Source organism: Mauremys reevesii, linkage group 22, assembly GCF_016161935.1.
Source record: "Mauremys reevesii isolate NIE-2019 linkage group 22, ASM1616193v1, whole genome shotgun sequence".
In the NCBI taxonomy this organism is placed as follows: Eukaryota; Metazoa; Chordata; order Testudines; family Geoemydidae; genus Mauremys; species Mauremys reevesii.
This window is the reverse complement of record NC_052644.1, coordinates 24,879,404-24,895,229: the sequence shown is the minus strand read 5'-3', so window position 1 is coordinate 24,895,229 and position 15,826 is coordinate 24,879,404. Positions and strand designations below refer to the sequence as shown.

Genomic DNA, 15,826 nt, shown 5'->3' with positions numbered 1-15,826 from the left:
TCGTATGCTGGCGTTTGGTGTTAGAACTCGCCCCCCCAGCCCTGCTCTGTGGGGGGGGGGGGTCCGTGCGGGGCCCGGCCTGACGGGGACACCCCGAGCTCTGTGGGGGGGGGTCCGTGCGGGGCCCGGCGTGACGGGGACACCCCGAGCTCTGTGTGGGGCCCGGCCTGACGGGGACACCCCGAGCTCTGTGGGGGGGGTCCGTGCGGGGCCCGGCCTGACGGGGACACCCCGAGCTCGGTCGGGGGGGGTCCGTGCGGGGCCCGGCGTTACGGGGACACCCCGAGCTCTGTCGGGGTCGTGCGGGCCCGGCCTGCCGGGGACACCCCGCGCTCGGTCGGGGGGGGGCCGTGCGGGGCCCGGCGTGACGGGGACACCCCGAGCTCGGTCGGGGGGGGTCCGTGCGGGGCCCGGCGTGACGGGGACACCCCGAGCTCTGTGGGGGGGTCCGTGCGGGGCCCGGCGTGACGGGGACACCCCGAGCTCTGTCGGGGGGGTCCGTGCGGGGCCCGGCGTGACGGGGACACCCGGCGCTCTGTCGGGGGGGGGTCCGTGCGGGGCCCGGCCTGACGGGGACACCCCGAGCTCTGTGGGGCCCGGCGTGACGGGGACACCCCGAGCTCTGTGGGGGGGGGGGGTCTGTGTGTGGCCCGGCCTGACGGGGACACCCCGAGCTCTGTGGGGGGGGGGTCTGTGTGGGGCCCGGCCTGACGGGGACACCCCGAGCTCTGTGGGGGAGGTCTGTGTGGGGCCCAGCCTGACGGGGACACCCCGAGCTCTGTGGGGGGGTCCGTGCGGGGCCCGGCCTGACAGGGACACCCCGAGCTCTGTCGGGGGGGTCCGTGCGGGGCCCGGCGTGACGGGACACCCGAGCTCTGTGGGGTCCGTGCGGGCCCGGCGTGTGAGGGGACACCCGAGCTCTGTCGGGGTCCGTGCGGGCCCGGCGTGACGGGACACCCGAGCTCTGTCGGGGTCCGTGCGGGCCCGGCGTGACGGGACACCCGAGCTCTGTGGGGTCTGTGTGGGGTCCGGCCTGACGGGACACCCGAGCTCTGTCGGGGGTCTGTGTGGGGCCCGGCCTGACGGGGACACCCCGAGCTCTGTGGGGGGGGTCCGTGCGGGGCCCGGCGTGACGGGGACACCCCGAGCTCTGTCGGGGGGGGGTCCGTGCGGGGCCCGGCCTGACGGGGACACCCCGAGCTCTGTCGGGGGGGGTGGGGGGTCCGTGCGGGGCCCAGCGTGACGGGGACACCCCGAGCTCTGTCGGGGGGGGTCCGTGCGGGGCCCGGCCTGACGGGGACACCCCAAGCTCGGTCGGGGGAGGGGCTCTATGCGGCCCCCACCATGGTATATGAGCCCCCCCCAACACAATGGCCCAGTTGGGGGCGGTTGTTTTTTTTCCAGCACTTTAATTAGCAAAAGAAAAGTTAATTATAAAATGAACAGAGAAAACAGCTGCGTGGGAGCGAGGGAAGGGGTCTGTCCTGCTTCCCCCAAATCTCAGGGGGGAGCCAGGCCCCCCCTCCCCGCGCCCACATGCAGTATGACTATTTACACAGATATCGGGGGGGTTACACTGAAATTTCTTACACCTGGGACTAAATTTACACCGAACCCCCGAGACGCAATAAATTATTCAGTAATTAAGGCACCACGTCGCCGGGAAAGGGGGTGCTGGGGGGCTGGGGAGGGGAGTCCCTAGGAGAAGGGGGTGCCGGAGGGAAGGGCTGAGGAGAGGGGTCCCTCCAATTCCCATTGTCACTGTCACCAAAACAAGAGGCAAGTTCCACCAGCTATTTGGGGGGGCTGTACAGGGGGGAGGTGGGAGGCTCCTTTCAGCTGCTGGGCTGGGGGTGCATTGGGGGGCTGGGGGAGGGAGTCATACAGTACTGGGGGGCTGTACAGTTTTGGGGTGGGGGTCCAGTATTGGGGTGAAAGTGGGGGACATTTCTCCAGCCCAGCCAGATCCGCCCCCCAGCCCTGCCCCCCCGTCGCACCCCCCACTTCGCCACCAGCAGCCCCTCTGGGTTATTGCTACGAGGCCAGGTCCCGGTGGCATTGGGGGGACGCTCCCACCCAGAGCCGCTGCCCCCCAAAAGTCAGCCTGCCCCTGAGCCAGGAGTCGAAGGTCCCGTGGTCCCGGAGGAGGTCGAAGGTCGCACTGGCTGGCCGTGGGGCCAGCCCCCCTCAGCTGTTGGTGGAGACCAAGGCGATGACCTGCTCCAGCCGCTGGCGCAGCCGCTGCTTCCGGCAGCTCCCGTCCCGCTCCAGCGCCGTCAGCACCTGTGGGCGAGGGGCACCCAGGGGGTCTCAGCTCCTGCCCCACGTACTGGCAGAGCTCCCCCTGCGCCGGGCGGGGGGGCAGCAGGGCGGGCTCCCCCGGCACCGGGCGGGGGCAGCGGGCGGGGCTCCCCTGCGCCAGGCGGGGGCAGCAGGCGGGGCTCCCCTGCGCCGGGCGGGGGCAGCGTGGGGCTCCCAGCGCCGGGCGGGGTTGGTGGGACTGGGGGCAGCGGGCGGGGGCTCCCAGCGCCGAGCGGGGTTGGTGGGATGGGGGCAGCGTGGGGGCTCCCCCGGCGCCGGGCGGGGTTGGTGGGACTGGGGGCAGCGTGGGGCTCGCCCGGCGCCGGGGTTGGTGGGACTGGGGAGATCAGGGGCGGGAGCAGGGCTGGCGAGGGGCACGGTGGGGTTCAGGGGTGGGGAGCAAGGGGGCTCGCCCGGCGCCGGGGTTGGTGGGACTGGGGAGATCAGGGGCGGGGCAGGGCTGGCGAGGGGCACGGTGGGGTTCAGGGGTGGGGAGCGAGGGGGCTCGCCCGGCGCCGGGGTTGGTGGGACTGGGGAGATCAGGGGCGGGGCAGGGCTGGCGAGGGGCACGGTGGGGTTCAGGGGTGGGAGCGAGGGGAGGCTCGCCCGGCGCCGGGCGGGGTTGGTGGGATGGGGGCAGCATGGGGCTCCCCGGCGCCGGGCGGGGTTGGTGGGACTGGGGGCAGCGTGGGGGCTCGCCCGGCGCCGGGGGTTGGTGGGACTGGGGAGATCAGGGGCGGGAGCAGGGCTGGCGGGGCACGGTGGGGTTCAGGGGTGGGGAGCAAGGGGGCTCGCCCGGCGCCGGGGTTGGTGGGACTGGGGAGATCAGGGGCGGGGCAGGGCTGGCGAGGGGCACGGTGGGGTTCAGGGGTGCGGAGCGAGGGGGCTCGCCCGGCGCCGGGGGGGTTGGTGGGACTGGGGAGATCAGGGGGGCGGGGGCAGGGCTGGCGAGGGGGCACGGTGGGGTTCAGGGGGTGGGGAGCGAGGGGGGGGCTCGCCCGGCGCCGGGGTTGGTGGGACTGGGGAGATCAGGGGCGGGGCAGGGCTGGCGAGGGGCACGGTGGGGTTCAGGGGTGGGGAGCGAGGGGCTCGCCGGCGCCGGGCGGTTGGTGGGACTGGGGAGATCAGGGGCGGGGCAGGGCTGGCGAGGGGCACGGTGGGGTTCAGGGGTGGGAGCGAGGGGCTCGCCCGGCGCCGGGGTTGGTGGGACTGGGGAGATCAGGGGCGGGGCAGGGCTGGCGAGGGGCACGGTGGGGTTCAGGGGTGGGGAGCAGGGGGCTCCCCGGCGCCGGGGGTTGGTGGGATGGGGGCAGCGGGGGCTCACCTCCTGGCGGTAGCGCCCACGTACTGGTAGAGCTCCCCAGCGCCCCCAGTGTGTTGAACTCCCCAGCGTGGAGCCGCGACTGCTCCCCCAGGTAGGCGTCCATGTCCTGGTCACTGATGGGCGCCATCCTGGCAATGTCCCGGTAGTACCTGGGGGGCAGAGGGTGAGGGGGGCAAGGTCACCTCCCCCCACTGCCCCTCATGACCCCATTACCCCTTCTACCCCCTACATCCCGGCGCCCCTCCCCCCACGGCCCCATTACCCCTTCTACCCCCTGCATCCCGCTGCCCCTCCCCACACTGCTCCCCATTACCCCTCCTATCCTCCCCCACATCCCGCTGCCCTCCCCACTTCCCCACGACCCCATTACCCCTCCTACCCCTGCATCCTGCTGCCCTCCCCAGTGCTCCCCATTACCCCTCCTACCCCCGCATCCTGCTGCCCTCCCCCACGACCCCATTACCCTCCTATCCTCCCCACATCCCGCTGCCCCTCCCCACTTCCCCACAACCCCATTACCCCTCCTACCCCTGCATCCTGCTGCCCCTCCCCAGTGCTCCCCATTACCCCTCCTACCCCCGCATCCTGCTGCCCTCCCCACGACCCCATTACCCCTCCTATCCTCCCCCACATCCCAGCGCCCTCCCCACTTCCCCACGACCCCATTACCCTCCTACCCCTGCATCCCGCTGCCCCTCCCCATGGCCCCATTACCCCTTCTACCCCTACATCCCAGCGCCCTCCCACGGCCCCATTACCCTTCTACCCCTACATCCCGGCGCCCCTCCCACTGCTCCCCATTACCCCTCCTATCCCCTCCCCACATCCCGCTGCCCTCCCCACTTCCCCACGACCCCATTACCCTTCTACCCCTGCATCCCGCTGCCCTCCCCCATGGCCCCATTACCCTTCTACCCCTACATCCCAGCGCCTCCCCACGGCCCCATTACCCTTCTACCCCTACATCCTGGCGCCCCTCCCCACTGCTCCCATTACCCCTCCTATCCTCCCCACATCCCGCTGCCCTCCCCACTTCCCCACGACCCCATTACCCCTCCTACCCCTGCATCCTGCTGCCCCTCCCCACGACCCCATTACCCTCCTATCCCCTCCCCACGTCCCGCTGCCCTCCCCACTTCCCCACGACCCCATTACCCTCCTACCCCTGCATCCTGCTGCCCTCCCCCACGACCCCATTACCCCTCCTACCCCTGCATCCTGCTGCCCCTCCCCACGACCCCATTACCCCTCCTACCCCTGCATCCCGCTGCCCCTCCCCACACTGCTCCCATTACCCCTCCTATCCTCCCCACATCCCGCTGCCCCTCCCCACTTCCCCATGACCCCATTACCCTTCTACCCCTGCATCCTGCTGCCCTCCCCACGACCCCATTACCCTCCTACCCCTGCATCCTGCTGCCCTCCCCATGGCCCCATTACCCTCCTACCCCTGCATCCCGCTGCCCCTCCCACACTGCTCCCCATTACCCTCCTACCCCTGCATCCCGCTGCCCCTCCCCACGACCCCATTACCCTCCTACCCCTGCATCCTGCTGCCCCTCCCCCACGACCCCATTACCCTCCTACCCCTGCATCCTGCTGCCCTCCCCCATGACCCCATTACCCCCTTCTACCCCTGCATCCCGCTGCCCTCCCCACACTGCTCCCCATTACCCCTCCTATCCTCCCCACATCCCACTGCCCTCCCCACTTCCCCATGACCCCATTACCCTTCTACCCCTGCATCCCGCTGCCCTCCCCACGACCCCATTACCCTCCTATCCTCCCCACGTCCCGCTGCCCTCCCCACTTCCCCACAACCCCATTACCCCTCCTACCCCTGCATCCCGGCGCCCTCCCACTGCTCCCCATTACCCTCCTATCCCCTGCATCCTGCTGCCCTCCCCCATGGCCCCATTACCCTTCTACCCCCAACCCGTGTATCCTGATGCCCTCCCCGCTTCTCCCCATCAGGGAGCCCCCTGCGTCGCCCACTCCCCCCACCCCCAGCGCATCCCAGCCCCGCCCCTGCCCCCCACTCTCCCCAGCTCTCCCTGCCCCCCCCCTCACCGCTCCACCCAGCCGCGGTAGCCGGGCAGGTCCTTGGCGTAGAGCAGTTTGGTGGAGGGCGAGTCCTTGCCCAGGCGCTGGGGCGACGTGGAACACGAGTCCATGAACGTCTGGGCCACCACAGAGAGACACGCGTCCGTGATGCTGCTCTTGTGCACGTCGAAGACGAACTGCGGGTTCTTGATCACGTTCACCCAGAACCGCAGGGGCAGGCTGGGGGGGCAGGGTCAGAGAGTGCCAGAGACCCCCTGGGACCCCCCCGGGACCCCCCACGGCCCCCCAACACCCTGATCACGTTCACCCAGAACCGCAGGGGCAGGCTGGGGGGGGCAGGGGTCAGAGAGAGCCAGAGACCCCCTGGGACCCCCCCGGGACCCCCCCACGGCCCCCCAACACCCTGATCACGTTCACCCAGAACCGCAGGGGCAGGCTGGGGGGGCAGGGGTCAGAGAGAGCCAGAGACCCCCTGGAACCCCCCCGGGACCCCCAGCCCCCCCCACGGCCCCCCAACACCCTGATCACGTTCACCCAGAACCGCAGGGGCAGGCTGGGGGGGCAGGGGTCAGAGAGTGCCAGAGACCCCCTTGGGCCCCTGGGACCCCAGCCCCCACGGCCCCCAACACCTGATCACGTTCACCCAGAACCGCAGGGGCAGGCTGGGGGCAGGGGTCAGAGAGTGCCAGAGACCCCAGGACCCCCGCCCCCACGGCCCCCCAACACCCTGATCACGTTCACCCAGAACCGCAGGGGCAGGCTGGGGGCAGGGTCAGAGAGTGCCAGAGACCCCCGGGACCCCCACGGCCCCCAACACCCTGATCCCGTTCACCCAGACCCGCCGGGGCAGGCTGGGGGGGGCAGGGGTCAGAGCGTGCCAGAGACCCCCAGGACCCCTGCCCCCCACGGCCCCCAACACCCTGATCACGTTCACCCAGAACCGCAGGGGCAGGCTGGGGCAGGGGTCAGAGAGTGCCAGAGACCCCGGGACCCCAGCCCCACGGCCCCCCAACACCCGGATCCCATCACCCAGAACCGCAGGGGCAGGCGGGGGCAGGGCCCCCCCGGGCCCCCCCCCCCCCCGATCCCATCACCCAGAGCCGCAGGGGCAGGCGGGGGCAGGGCCCCCCCAGCCCCCCGATCCCCACACCCAGCGCCGCAGGGGCCGGCGGGGGCAGGGCCCCGGGACCCCAGCCCCGGGACCCCAGCCCCGATCCCTCACCCAGCGCCGCAGTGGCAGGTGGGGGCAGGGCCCCCCCAGCCCCCCGATCCCATCACCCAGCCCCTCGGGGGTCTCACCAGTTGCTCTTCCAGGTGTGCCGCACGTCGGGGTCGCTGATCTGGCGCCGATCCGCCTGCTCGTCCAGGAAGTCGAACATGTACTTGATGGGCAGCGGCAGGGCGCTGGCCCGGTGGGCCGTGCTGAACAGCGTCTCGAACAGGTCGTCCACGAACTTCTGCAGCGTGCCCTGGGGGCGCCGGGGGTCAGACTGGCCACACGCGGCCCCCCCCGCCCCCCCGCCCCCCGCCCCAGCACCCCCCGTACCTTGGTGGCCAGGAGCCGGGTGAGGTAGATTTCCGACACCATCTTGCTGCCCCCCTCCTTGGGGTCGCCCAGCGGGTCGTGGCTGCGGACGAGGTGCCAGAGCCGGGTGCCCCCGTCGCGCTCGGGGCTCAGCATGGGGGCGCGGGAGCGCAGGCTGTCGGGGCTGCTGGATGGCCGCAGGAGGCTCTCTGGGGCGGGGGGACGGGTCGTGGGGAGGTGTCGGAGCCCCAAGTCCATTGCCCAGCCCAGAGCCCCTTGCTCCCCCTCCCTGCCCACCCAGCAGCAGGGGGGAGGCCATGTTGACTACTCCCCCCACCCGGTCTGGATGGGATACGGGGCTGGGGGGATCAAGGGGGGCTCGGGGGGCAGGGGCTGAACAAGGTGTCTGGGATGTGGGGGGCAGACATCCCTGCAGCTCCCCAAGTCCCAGCCCCACCCTCCCACAACCAGGGGCGGCTCTAGGATTTCCGCCGCCCCAAGCACGGCTGCACGGCGCGGGGGGCGCTCTGGCGGTGCCGGTCCCGCGGCTCCGGTGCACCTCCCACAGACGTGCCCGCGGATGCTCCACCGGAGCGGCGGGACCAGCGGACCCTCCGCAGGCACGTCTGTGCAAGGTCCACCGGAGCCGCCTGCCGCCCCAAGCGCCCGCTGGGGTCTGGAGCCGGCCCTGCCCACAATGCCATGTCACTCGAGGGCAGCTGGGGTGACCAGATGTCTTGATTTTATAGGGACAGTCCCGGTTTTGGGTCTTTTTCTTATATAGGCTCCTATTACCCCCCACTCCCGTCCCGATTTTTCGGACTTGCTGTCTGGTCACCCTAAGGGCAGCACAGGCCCCCTGTCAGGCTGGGGGGAGGTGTCTCTGTGGGGCAGGAGGGGAATGGGTGGGTCTCTTGGGGGATCCAGGGGGCCTTACCGTAGCGGCTCAGTGAGTGGCTGAAGGTGCAGGAGTTGGGCAGGTTGCACCCCGAGACCTGCCGGGGTGTCAGGGCCACCTTGGAGCCATCAGTCACCTGGGGGAGAGGCAGCAGGTGAGGGGGGCGGGGGAGGGCCATGGGGGACTGTCCAGGAACAATATGGGGGGGTGCCTGCCCCAGTGCGCTGCTGCAATTCCTGGCAGGGTGTGGGGTAGGAATGCAGGTGTAGGGCCATGGGGGGGCAGTGACGGGGCCCTATGTGGGGGCCTGTCCCACGTGGTTGGGACCTAGCGCACTGACACATTGTGGATGGGGGGGGAGCAGGGGCTCTGGGAGGCTCTGGGGGTCCCTGCCCCACCTGGTAGTTGAGGTGTGGATGGGGAGCAGGAAGCCACAGGGGGCTCTGGGCGGCTGGGGAGGTGGGGGCTCTGGGGTCCCTGCCCCACCTGGTAGTTGAGGTGTGGATGGGGAGCAGGGGCTCTGGGGGCTCTGGGCGGCTGGGGGAGGTGGGGGCTCTGGGGTCCCTGCCCCACCTGGTAGTTGAGGTGTGGATGGGGGCAGGGAGCCACAGGGGGCTCTGGGGGCTCTGGCCGGCTGGGGAGGTGGGGGCTCTGGGCGTCCCTGCCCCATCGGGTAGTTGAGGTGTGGATGGGGAGCAGAGAGCCACAGGGGGCTCTGGGGGGCTCTGGGCGGCTGGGGGAGGTGGGGGGCTGTGGGGGTCCCTGCCCCACCTGGTAGTTGAGGTGTGGATGGGGAGCAGGGAGCCACAGGGGCTCTGGGGGCTCTGGCCGGCTGGGGAGGTGGGGGCTCTGGGCGTCCCTGCCCCACCTGGTAGTTGAGGTGTGGATGGGGGCAGGGAGCCACAGGGGCTCTGGGGGAGGTGGGGGCTCTGGGGTCCCTGCCCCACCTGGTAGTTGAGGTGTGGATGGGGGCAGGGAGCTCTGGGGGCTCTGGGCGGCTGGGGAGGTGGGGGCTCTGGGGTCCCTGCCCCACCTGGTAGTTGAGGTGTGGATGGGGGCAGGAGCTCTGGGGCTCTGGGGTCCCTGCCCCACCTGGTAGTTGAGGTGTGGATGGGGAGCAGGGAGCCACAGGGGCTCTGGGGAGGTGGGGGCTGTGGGGTCCCTGCCCCACCTGGTAGTTGAGGTGTGGATGGGAGCAGGGGCCACAGGGGCTCTGGGGGAGGTGGGGGCTCTGGGGGTCCCTGCCCCACCTGGTAGTTGAGGTGTGGATGAAGAGCCGGGAGCCACAGGGGCCCTGGGGGAGGTGGGGGCTCTGGGGTCCCTGCCCCACCTGGTAGTTGAGGTGTGGATGGGAGCAGGGAGCCACAGGGGCTCTGGTGGGTGGTGGGGGGCTCTGGGGTCCCTGCCCCACCTGGTAGTTGAGGTGTGGATGAAGAGCAGGAGCCACAGGGGCCCTGGGGAGGTGGGGGCTCTGGGGTCCCTGCCCCACCTGGTAGTTGAGGTGTGGATGGGGAGCAGGGAGCCACAGGGGCTCTGGGGGAGGTGGGGGGCTCTGGGGTCCCTGCCCCACCTGGTAGTTGAGGTGTGGATGGGGAGCAGAGAGCCACAGGGGGCTCTGGGGGGCTCTGGGCGGCTGGGGGAGGTGGGGGGCTCTGGGGGTCCCTGCCCCACCTGGTAGTGGAGGTGTGGATGGGGAGCAGGGAGCCACAGGGGGCTCTGGAGGGAGGTGGGGGGCTCTGGGGGTCCCTGCCCCACCTGGTAGTGTCCCAGAGTGTTGAGCTGTTTCCAGTCGCCCTCAATGCGGCTTGTCACATCCTCGTCCTGTAGGAGGGTTCGGCCCGACCGGCCCTGGCGCCACTCTGAGAACAGGGTGTGTCAGACCCCCAAATACAGCCCCACCCCCATCAAACACCCCTTGGGCAGCAACACCTGCCCCCCGCCCCCCCTGAGACAGCCTTGTGCCCCGAGCCTCCCCCCTCGCGCCTCCTACATAACGCACGCCCCTCTGGGCCCCAAAGCCCCATTACCCCTTCCCCAGTGCCCCCCCATTCTCAGCTCCGTGTCGTCGGCCCGGGGGCGCTGGGAATAGGGGACCCCCGGTACCCCCCATCTCCCCCGTACCCAGCTCCGTGTCGTCAGCCTGGGGGCGCTGGGAATAGGGGACCCCCTGTACCCCCCCATCTCCCCCGTACCCAGCTCCGTGTCATCGGCCCGGGGGCGCTGGGAATAGGGGACCCCCCTGTACCCCCCCCATCTCCCCCGTACCCAGCTCCGTGTCGCCGGCCCGGGGGCGCTGGGAATAGGGGACCCCCTGTACCCCCCCATCTCCCCCGTACCCAGCTCCATGTCGTCGGCCTGGGGGCGCTGAGAACAAGGGACCCCCGGTACCCCCCCATCTCCCCGGTACCAGCTCCGTGTCGTCGGCCGGGGGGCGCTGGGAATAGGGGACCCCCCTGTACCCCCCATCTCCCCCGTACCCAGCTCCGTGTCGTCGGCCTGGGGGCGCTGGGAATAGGGGACCCCCCTGTACCCCCAGCTCCCCCGTACCCAGCTCCGTGTCGCGTCCCGGGCGCTGGGAATAGGGGACCCCATGTACCCCCATCTCCCCGTGCACCCAGCTCCGTGTCGCCGGCCTGGGGGCGCGGGTATTCGGGGCCCCCCTGTACCCCCCATCTCCCCCGTACCCAGCTCCGTGTCGTCGGCCTGGGGGCGCTAGGAATAGGGGACCCCCGGTACCCCCCATCTCCCCCGTACCCAGCTCCGTGTCGTCGGCCTGGGGGCGCTGGGAATAGGGGACCCCCCTGTACCCCCCATCTCCCCCATACCCAGCTCCGTGTCGTCGGCCCGGGGGCGCTGGGAATAGGGGACCCCCCTGTAACCCCCCATCTCCCCCGTACCCAGCTCCGAGTCGTCGTCCCGGGGGCGCTGGGAATAGGGACCCCAGTACCCCATCTCCCCCGTACCCAGCTCCGTGTCGTCGGCCCGGGGGCGCTGGGAATAGGGACCCCCGGTATCCCCCCATCTCCCCCGTCCCCCGCTCCGTGTCGTCGGCCCGGGGGCGCTGGGAACAGGGGACCCCCCGTACCACCCATCTCCCCCGTACCCCGCTCCGTGTTGTCGGCCTGGGGGCGCTGGGAATAGGGGACCCCCCTGTACCCCCCATCTCCCCCGTACCCAGCTCCGTGTCGTCGGCCTGGGGGCGCTGGGAATAGGGGACGCCCCTGTACCCCCCATCTCCCCCGTACCCAGCTCCGTGTCGTCGGCCCGGGGGCACTGGGAATAGGGGACCCCCGGTACCTCCCATCTCCCCCGTACCCAGCTCCGTGTCGTCGGCTTGGGGCGGTGGGAATAGGGGACCCCTGGTACCCCCCCATCTCCCCCGTACCCAGCTCCGTGTGGTCGGCCTGGGGCGCTGGGAATAGGGGGCCCTGTACCCAGCTCCGTGTCGTCGGCCCGGGCGCTGGGAACAAGGGACCCCAGTACCCCATCTCCCCGTACCCAGCTCCGTGTACTCGGCCTGGGGGCGCTGGGAACAAGGGACCCCCAGTACCCCCCCATCTCCCCCGTACCCAGCTCCGTGTCGTCGGCCTGGGGGCGCTGGGAACACGGGACCCCCCGGGACCCCCCCATCTCCCCCGTACCCAGCTCCGTGTCGTCGGCCTGGGGGCGCTGGGAACAAGGGACCCCCCGGTACCCACCCCCATCTCCCCTGTACCAGCTCCGTGTCGGCCCAGGGGTGCTGGGAACAGGGACCCCCTGTACCCCCCGTACCTCCCATACCAATCTCCGTGTCATTGGCCTGGGGGCGCTGGGAATAGGGGACCCCCTGGTACCCCCCCATCTCCCCCGTACCCAGCTCCGTGTCGTCGTCCCGGGGGCGCTGGGAATAGGGGACCCCTGGTACCCCCCCATCTCCCCCGTACCCAGCTTTGTGTTGGCCTGGGGGCGCTGGGAATAGGGGACCCCCCGGTATCCCCCCATCTCCCCCGTACCCAGCTCCGTGTCGTCGGCCTGGGGGCGCTGGGCATAGGGGACCCCCCTGGCCCCCCCCATCGCCCCCGTACCCAGCTCCGTGTCGTTGGCCCGGGGGCGCGGGGAACAAGGGACCCCCCGGGACCCCCCTATCTCCGTGTAATCGGCCTGGGGGCGCTGGGAACAGGGGACCCCCCGGTACCCCCCCATCTCCCCCGTACCCAGCTCCGTGTCGTCGGCCCGGGGGCGCTGGGAACAAGGGACCCCCCGGTATCCCCCCATCTCCCCCGTACCCAGCTCCGTGTCGTCGGCCTGGGGGCGCTGGGAATAGGGGACCCCCCAGTACCCACCCCCATCTCCCCTGTACCAGCTCCGTGTCGTCCCAGGGGTGCTGGGAACAGGGACCCTGTACCCCGTACCTCCCATACCAATCTCCGTGTCATTGGCCTGGGCGCTGGGAATAGGGACCCCTGGTACCCCATCTCCCCGTGCCCAGCTCCGTGTCGTCGTCCCGGGGTGCTGGGAATAGGGACCCCGCTATCCCCCCATCTCCCCCGTACCCAGCTCCGTGTCATCGGCCCGGGGGCGCTGGGAACAAGGGACCCCCCGGTACCCCCCCATCTCCCCCGGACCCAGCTCCGTGTCGTCGGCCCGGGGGCGCTGGGACTAGGGGACCCCTGTACCCCATCTCCCCGTACCCAGCTCCGTGTCATCGGCCTGGGGGCGCTGGTAATAGTGGACCCCCCGGTACCCCCCATCTCCCCCGTACCCAGCTCCGTGTCGTCGGCCTGGGGGCGCTGGGAATAGGGGACCCCCCTGTACCCCCCATCTCCCCCGTACCCAGCTTTGTGTCGGCCTGGGGGCGCTGGGAATAGGGGACCCCAGTACCCACCCCATCTCCCTGTACCAGCTCCGTGTCGTCCCAGGGTGCTGGGAACAGGGACCCCCTGTACCCCCCGTACCTCCCATACCAATCTCCGTGTCATTGGCCTGGGGGCGCTGGGAATAGGGGACCCCCCTGTACCCCCCCATCTCCCCCGTACCCAGCTCCGTGTCGTCGGCCTGGGGGCGCTGGGAATAGGGGACCCCCGGGTCCCCCCCCTCTCCCCCGTGCCCAGCTGCGTGTCGTCGGCCTGGGGCGCTGGGAATAGGGACCCCTGTACCCCCATCTCCCCCGTACCCAGCTCCGTGTCGTTGGCCCGGGGGCGCTGGGAACAAGGGACCCCCCCATCTCCCCCGTACCCAGCTCCGTGTCGCCGGCCGGGCGCTGGGAACAAGGGACCCCCCGGTACCCCCCTATCTCCGTGTAATCGGCCTGGGGGCGCTGGGAACAAGGGACCCCCTGGTACCCCCCCATCTCCCCCGTACCCAGCTCCGTGTCGTCGGCCCGGGGGCGCTGGGAATAGGGGACCCCCCTGTACCCCCCCATCTCCCCCGTACCCAGCTCCGTGTCGTCGGCCCGGGGGCGCTGGGAATAGGGGACCCCCCAGTACCCCCATCTCCCCGTGCCCAGCTCCGTGTCGTCTGCCTGGGGGCGCTGGGAAAAAGGGACCCCCCCTGTACCCCCCCATCTCCCCCGTACCCAGCTCCGTGTCGTCGGCCCGGGGGCGCTGGGAATAGGGGACCCCCCAGTACCCCCCCATCTCCCCCGTACCCAGCTCCGTGTCGTCGGCCCGGGGGCACTGGGAATAGGGGACCCCCCGGTATCCCCCCATCTCCCCCGTACCCAGCTCCGTGTCGTCGGCCCGGGGGCGCTGGGAATAGGGGACCCCCCGGTACCCCCCCATCTCCCCCGTACCCAGCTCCGTGTCGTCGGCCCGGGGGCGCTGGGAATAGGGGACCCCCCGGTACCCCCCCATCTCCCCCGTACCCAGCTCCGGGGCGTCGGCCCGGGGGCGCTGGGAATAGGGGACCCCCTGTACCCCATCTCCCCGTGCCCAGCTCCGTGTCGTCGGCCCGGGCGCTGGGAATAGGGACCCCTGTACCCCATCTCCCCGCACCCAGCTCCGTGTCGTCGGCCCGGGCGCTGGGAATAGGGACCCCGTATCCCCATCTCCCCGTACCCAGCTCCGTGTCGGCCCGGGCGCTGGGAATAGGGACCCCAGTACCCCCATCTCCCCGCAGCGAGCTCCTGTCGGCCCGGGCGCGGGGAATCGGGGACCCCTGGTACCCCCCATCTCCCCCGTACCCAGCTCTGTGTTGTCGGCCTGGGGGCGCTGGGAATAGGGGACCCCTGTACCCCATCTCCCCGTACCCAGCTCCGTGTCGTTGGCCCGGGCGCTGGGAACAAGGACCCCAGTACCCCCATCTCCCCGTGCCCAGCTCCGTGTCGTCGGCCGGGCGCTGGGAACAAGGGACCCCGGTACCCCTATCTCCGTGTCGGCCTGGGGCGCTGGGAACAAGGGACCCCTGGTACCCCATCTCCCCGTACCCAGCTCCGAGTCGTCGTCGGCCTGGGGGCGCTGGGAAAAGGGGACCCCCCCTGTACCCCCCATCTCCCCCGTACCCAGCTCCGTGTCGTCGGCCCGGGGGCGCTGGGAATAGGGGACCCCCCGGTATCCCCCCATCTCCCCCGTACCCAGCTCCGTGTCGTCGGCCCGGGGGCGCTGGGAATAGGGGACCCCTGTACCCCCATCTCCCCGTGCACCCAGCTCCGTGTCGTCGGCCCGGGGGCGCTGGGAATAGGGGACCCCCCTGTACCCCCCATCTCCCCCGTACCCAGCTCCGTGTCGTCGGCCCGGGGGCGCTGGGAATAGGGGACCCCCCGGTATCCCCCCATCTCCCCCGTAACCAGCTCCGTGTCGCCGCCCGGGCGCTGGGAATAGGGGACCCAGTACCCCATCTCCCCGCACCCAGCTCCGTGTCGTCGGCCCGGGCGCTGGGAATAGGGACCCCGGTACCCCATCTCCCCGCACCCAGCTCCGTGTCGTCGGCCCGGGCGCTGGGAATAGGGACCCCCTGTACCCCCCATCTCCCCCGTACCCAGCTCCGTGTCGTCGGCCTGGGGGCGCTGGGAATAGGGGACCCCCCTGTACCCCCCATCTCCCCCGTACCCAGCTCCGTGTCGTCGGCCCGGGGGCGCTGGGAATAGGGGACCGCCCTGTACCCCCCCATCTCCCCCGTACCCAGCTCCGTGTCGTCGGCCCGGGGGCGCTGGGAAGAGGGACCCCGGTATCCCCATCTCCCCGTACCCAGCTCCGTGTCGCCGGCCCGGGCGCTGGGAATAGGGACCCCGGTACCCCATCTCCCCCGTACCCAGCTCCGTGTCGTCGGCCCTGGGGCGCTGGGAATAGGGACCCCTGTACCCCCATCTCCCCCGTACCCAGCTCCGTGTCGTCGGCCCGGGGGCGCTGGGAATAGGGGACGCCCCTGTACCCCCCATCTCCCCCGTACCCAGCTCCGTGTCGTCGGCCTGGGGGCGCTGGGAATAGGGGACCCCCCGGTACCCCCCCATCTCCCCCGTACCCAGCTCCGTGTCGTCGGCCCGGGGGCGCTGGGAATAGGGGACCCCCCGGTATCCCCCCATCTCCCCCGTACCCAGCTCCGTGTCGTCGGCCCGGGGGCGCTGGGAACAAGGGACCCCCCGGTACCCCCCCATCTCCCCCGTACCCAGCTCCGTGTCGTCGGCCCGGGGGCGCTGGGAACAAGGGACCCCCGGTACCCCCCATCTCCCCCGTACCCAGCTCCGTGTCGTCGGCCCGGGGGCGCTGGGAACAAGGGACCCCCCGGTACCCCCCCATCT

At 71.4% G+C, this 15,826-nt stretch overlaps 1 protein-coding gene across 1 annotated transcript in view; it reads right to left on the bottom strand.

The window, feature by feature from the left end:
• Window positions 1–1,407: 1,407 nt before the first annotated feature.
• Window positions 1,408–15,826, bottom strand: part of PLXNA3 (plexin A3) — a 40,146-nt gene continuing 25,727 nt past the window's right edge. Inside the window, 7 exon segments of the mRNA XM_039510747.1 lie at window positions 1,408–2,283; window positions 3,626–3,774; window positions 5,696–5,908; window positions 6,989–7,158; window positions 7,236–7,423; window positions 8,152–8,248; window positions 9,868–9,971. Of these exon segments, the coding sequence (XP_039366681.1) occupies window positions 1,880–2,283; window positions 3,626–3,774; window positions 5,696–5,908; window positions 6,989–7,158; window positions 7,236–7,423; window positions 8,152–8,248; window positions 9,868–9,971 (1,325 nt within the window). The 3' untranslated portion in view covers window positions 1,408–1,879.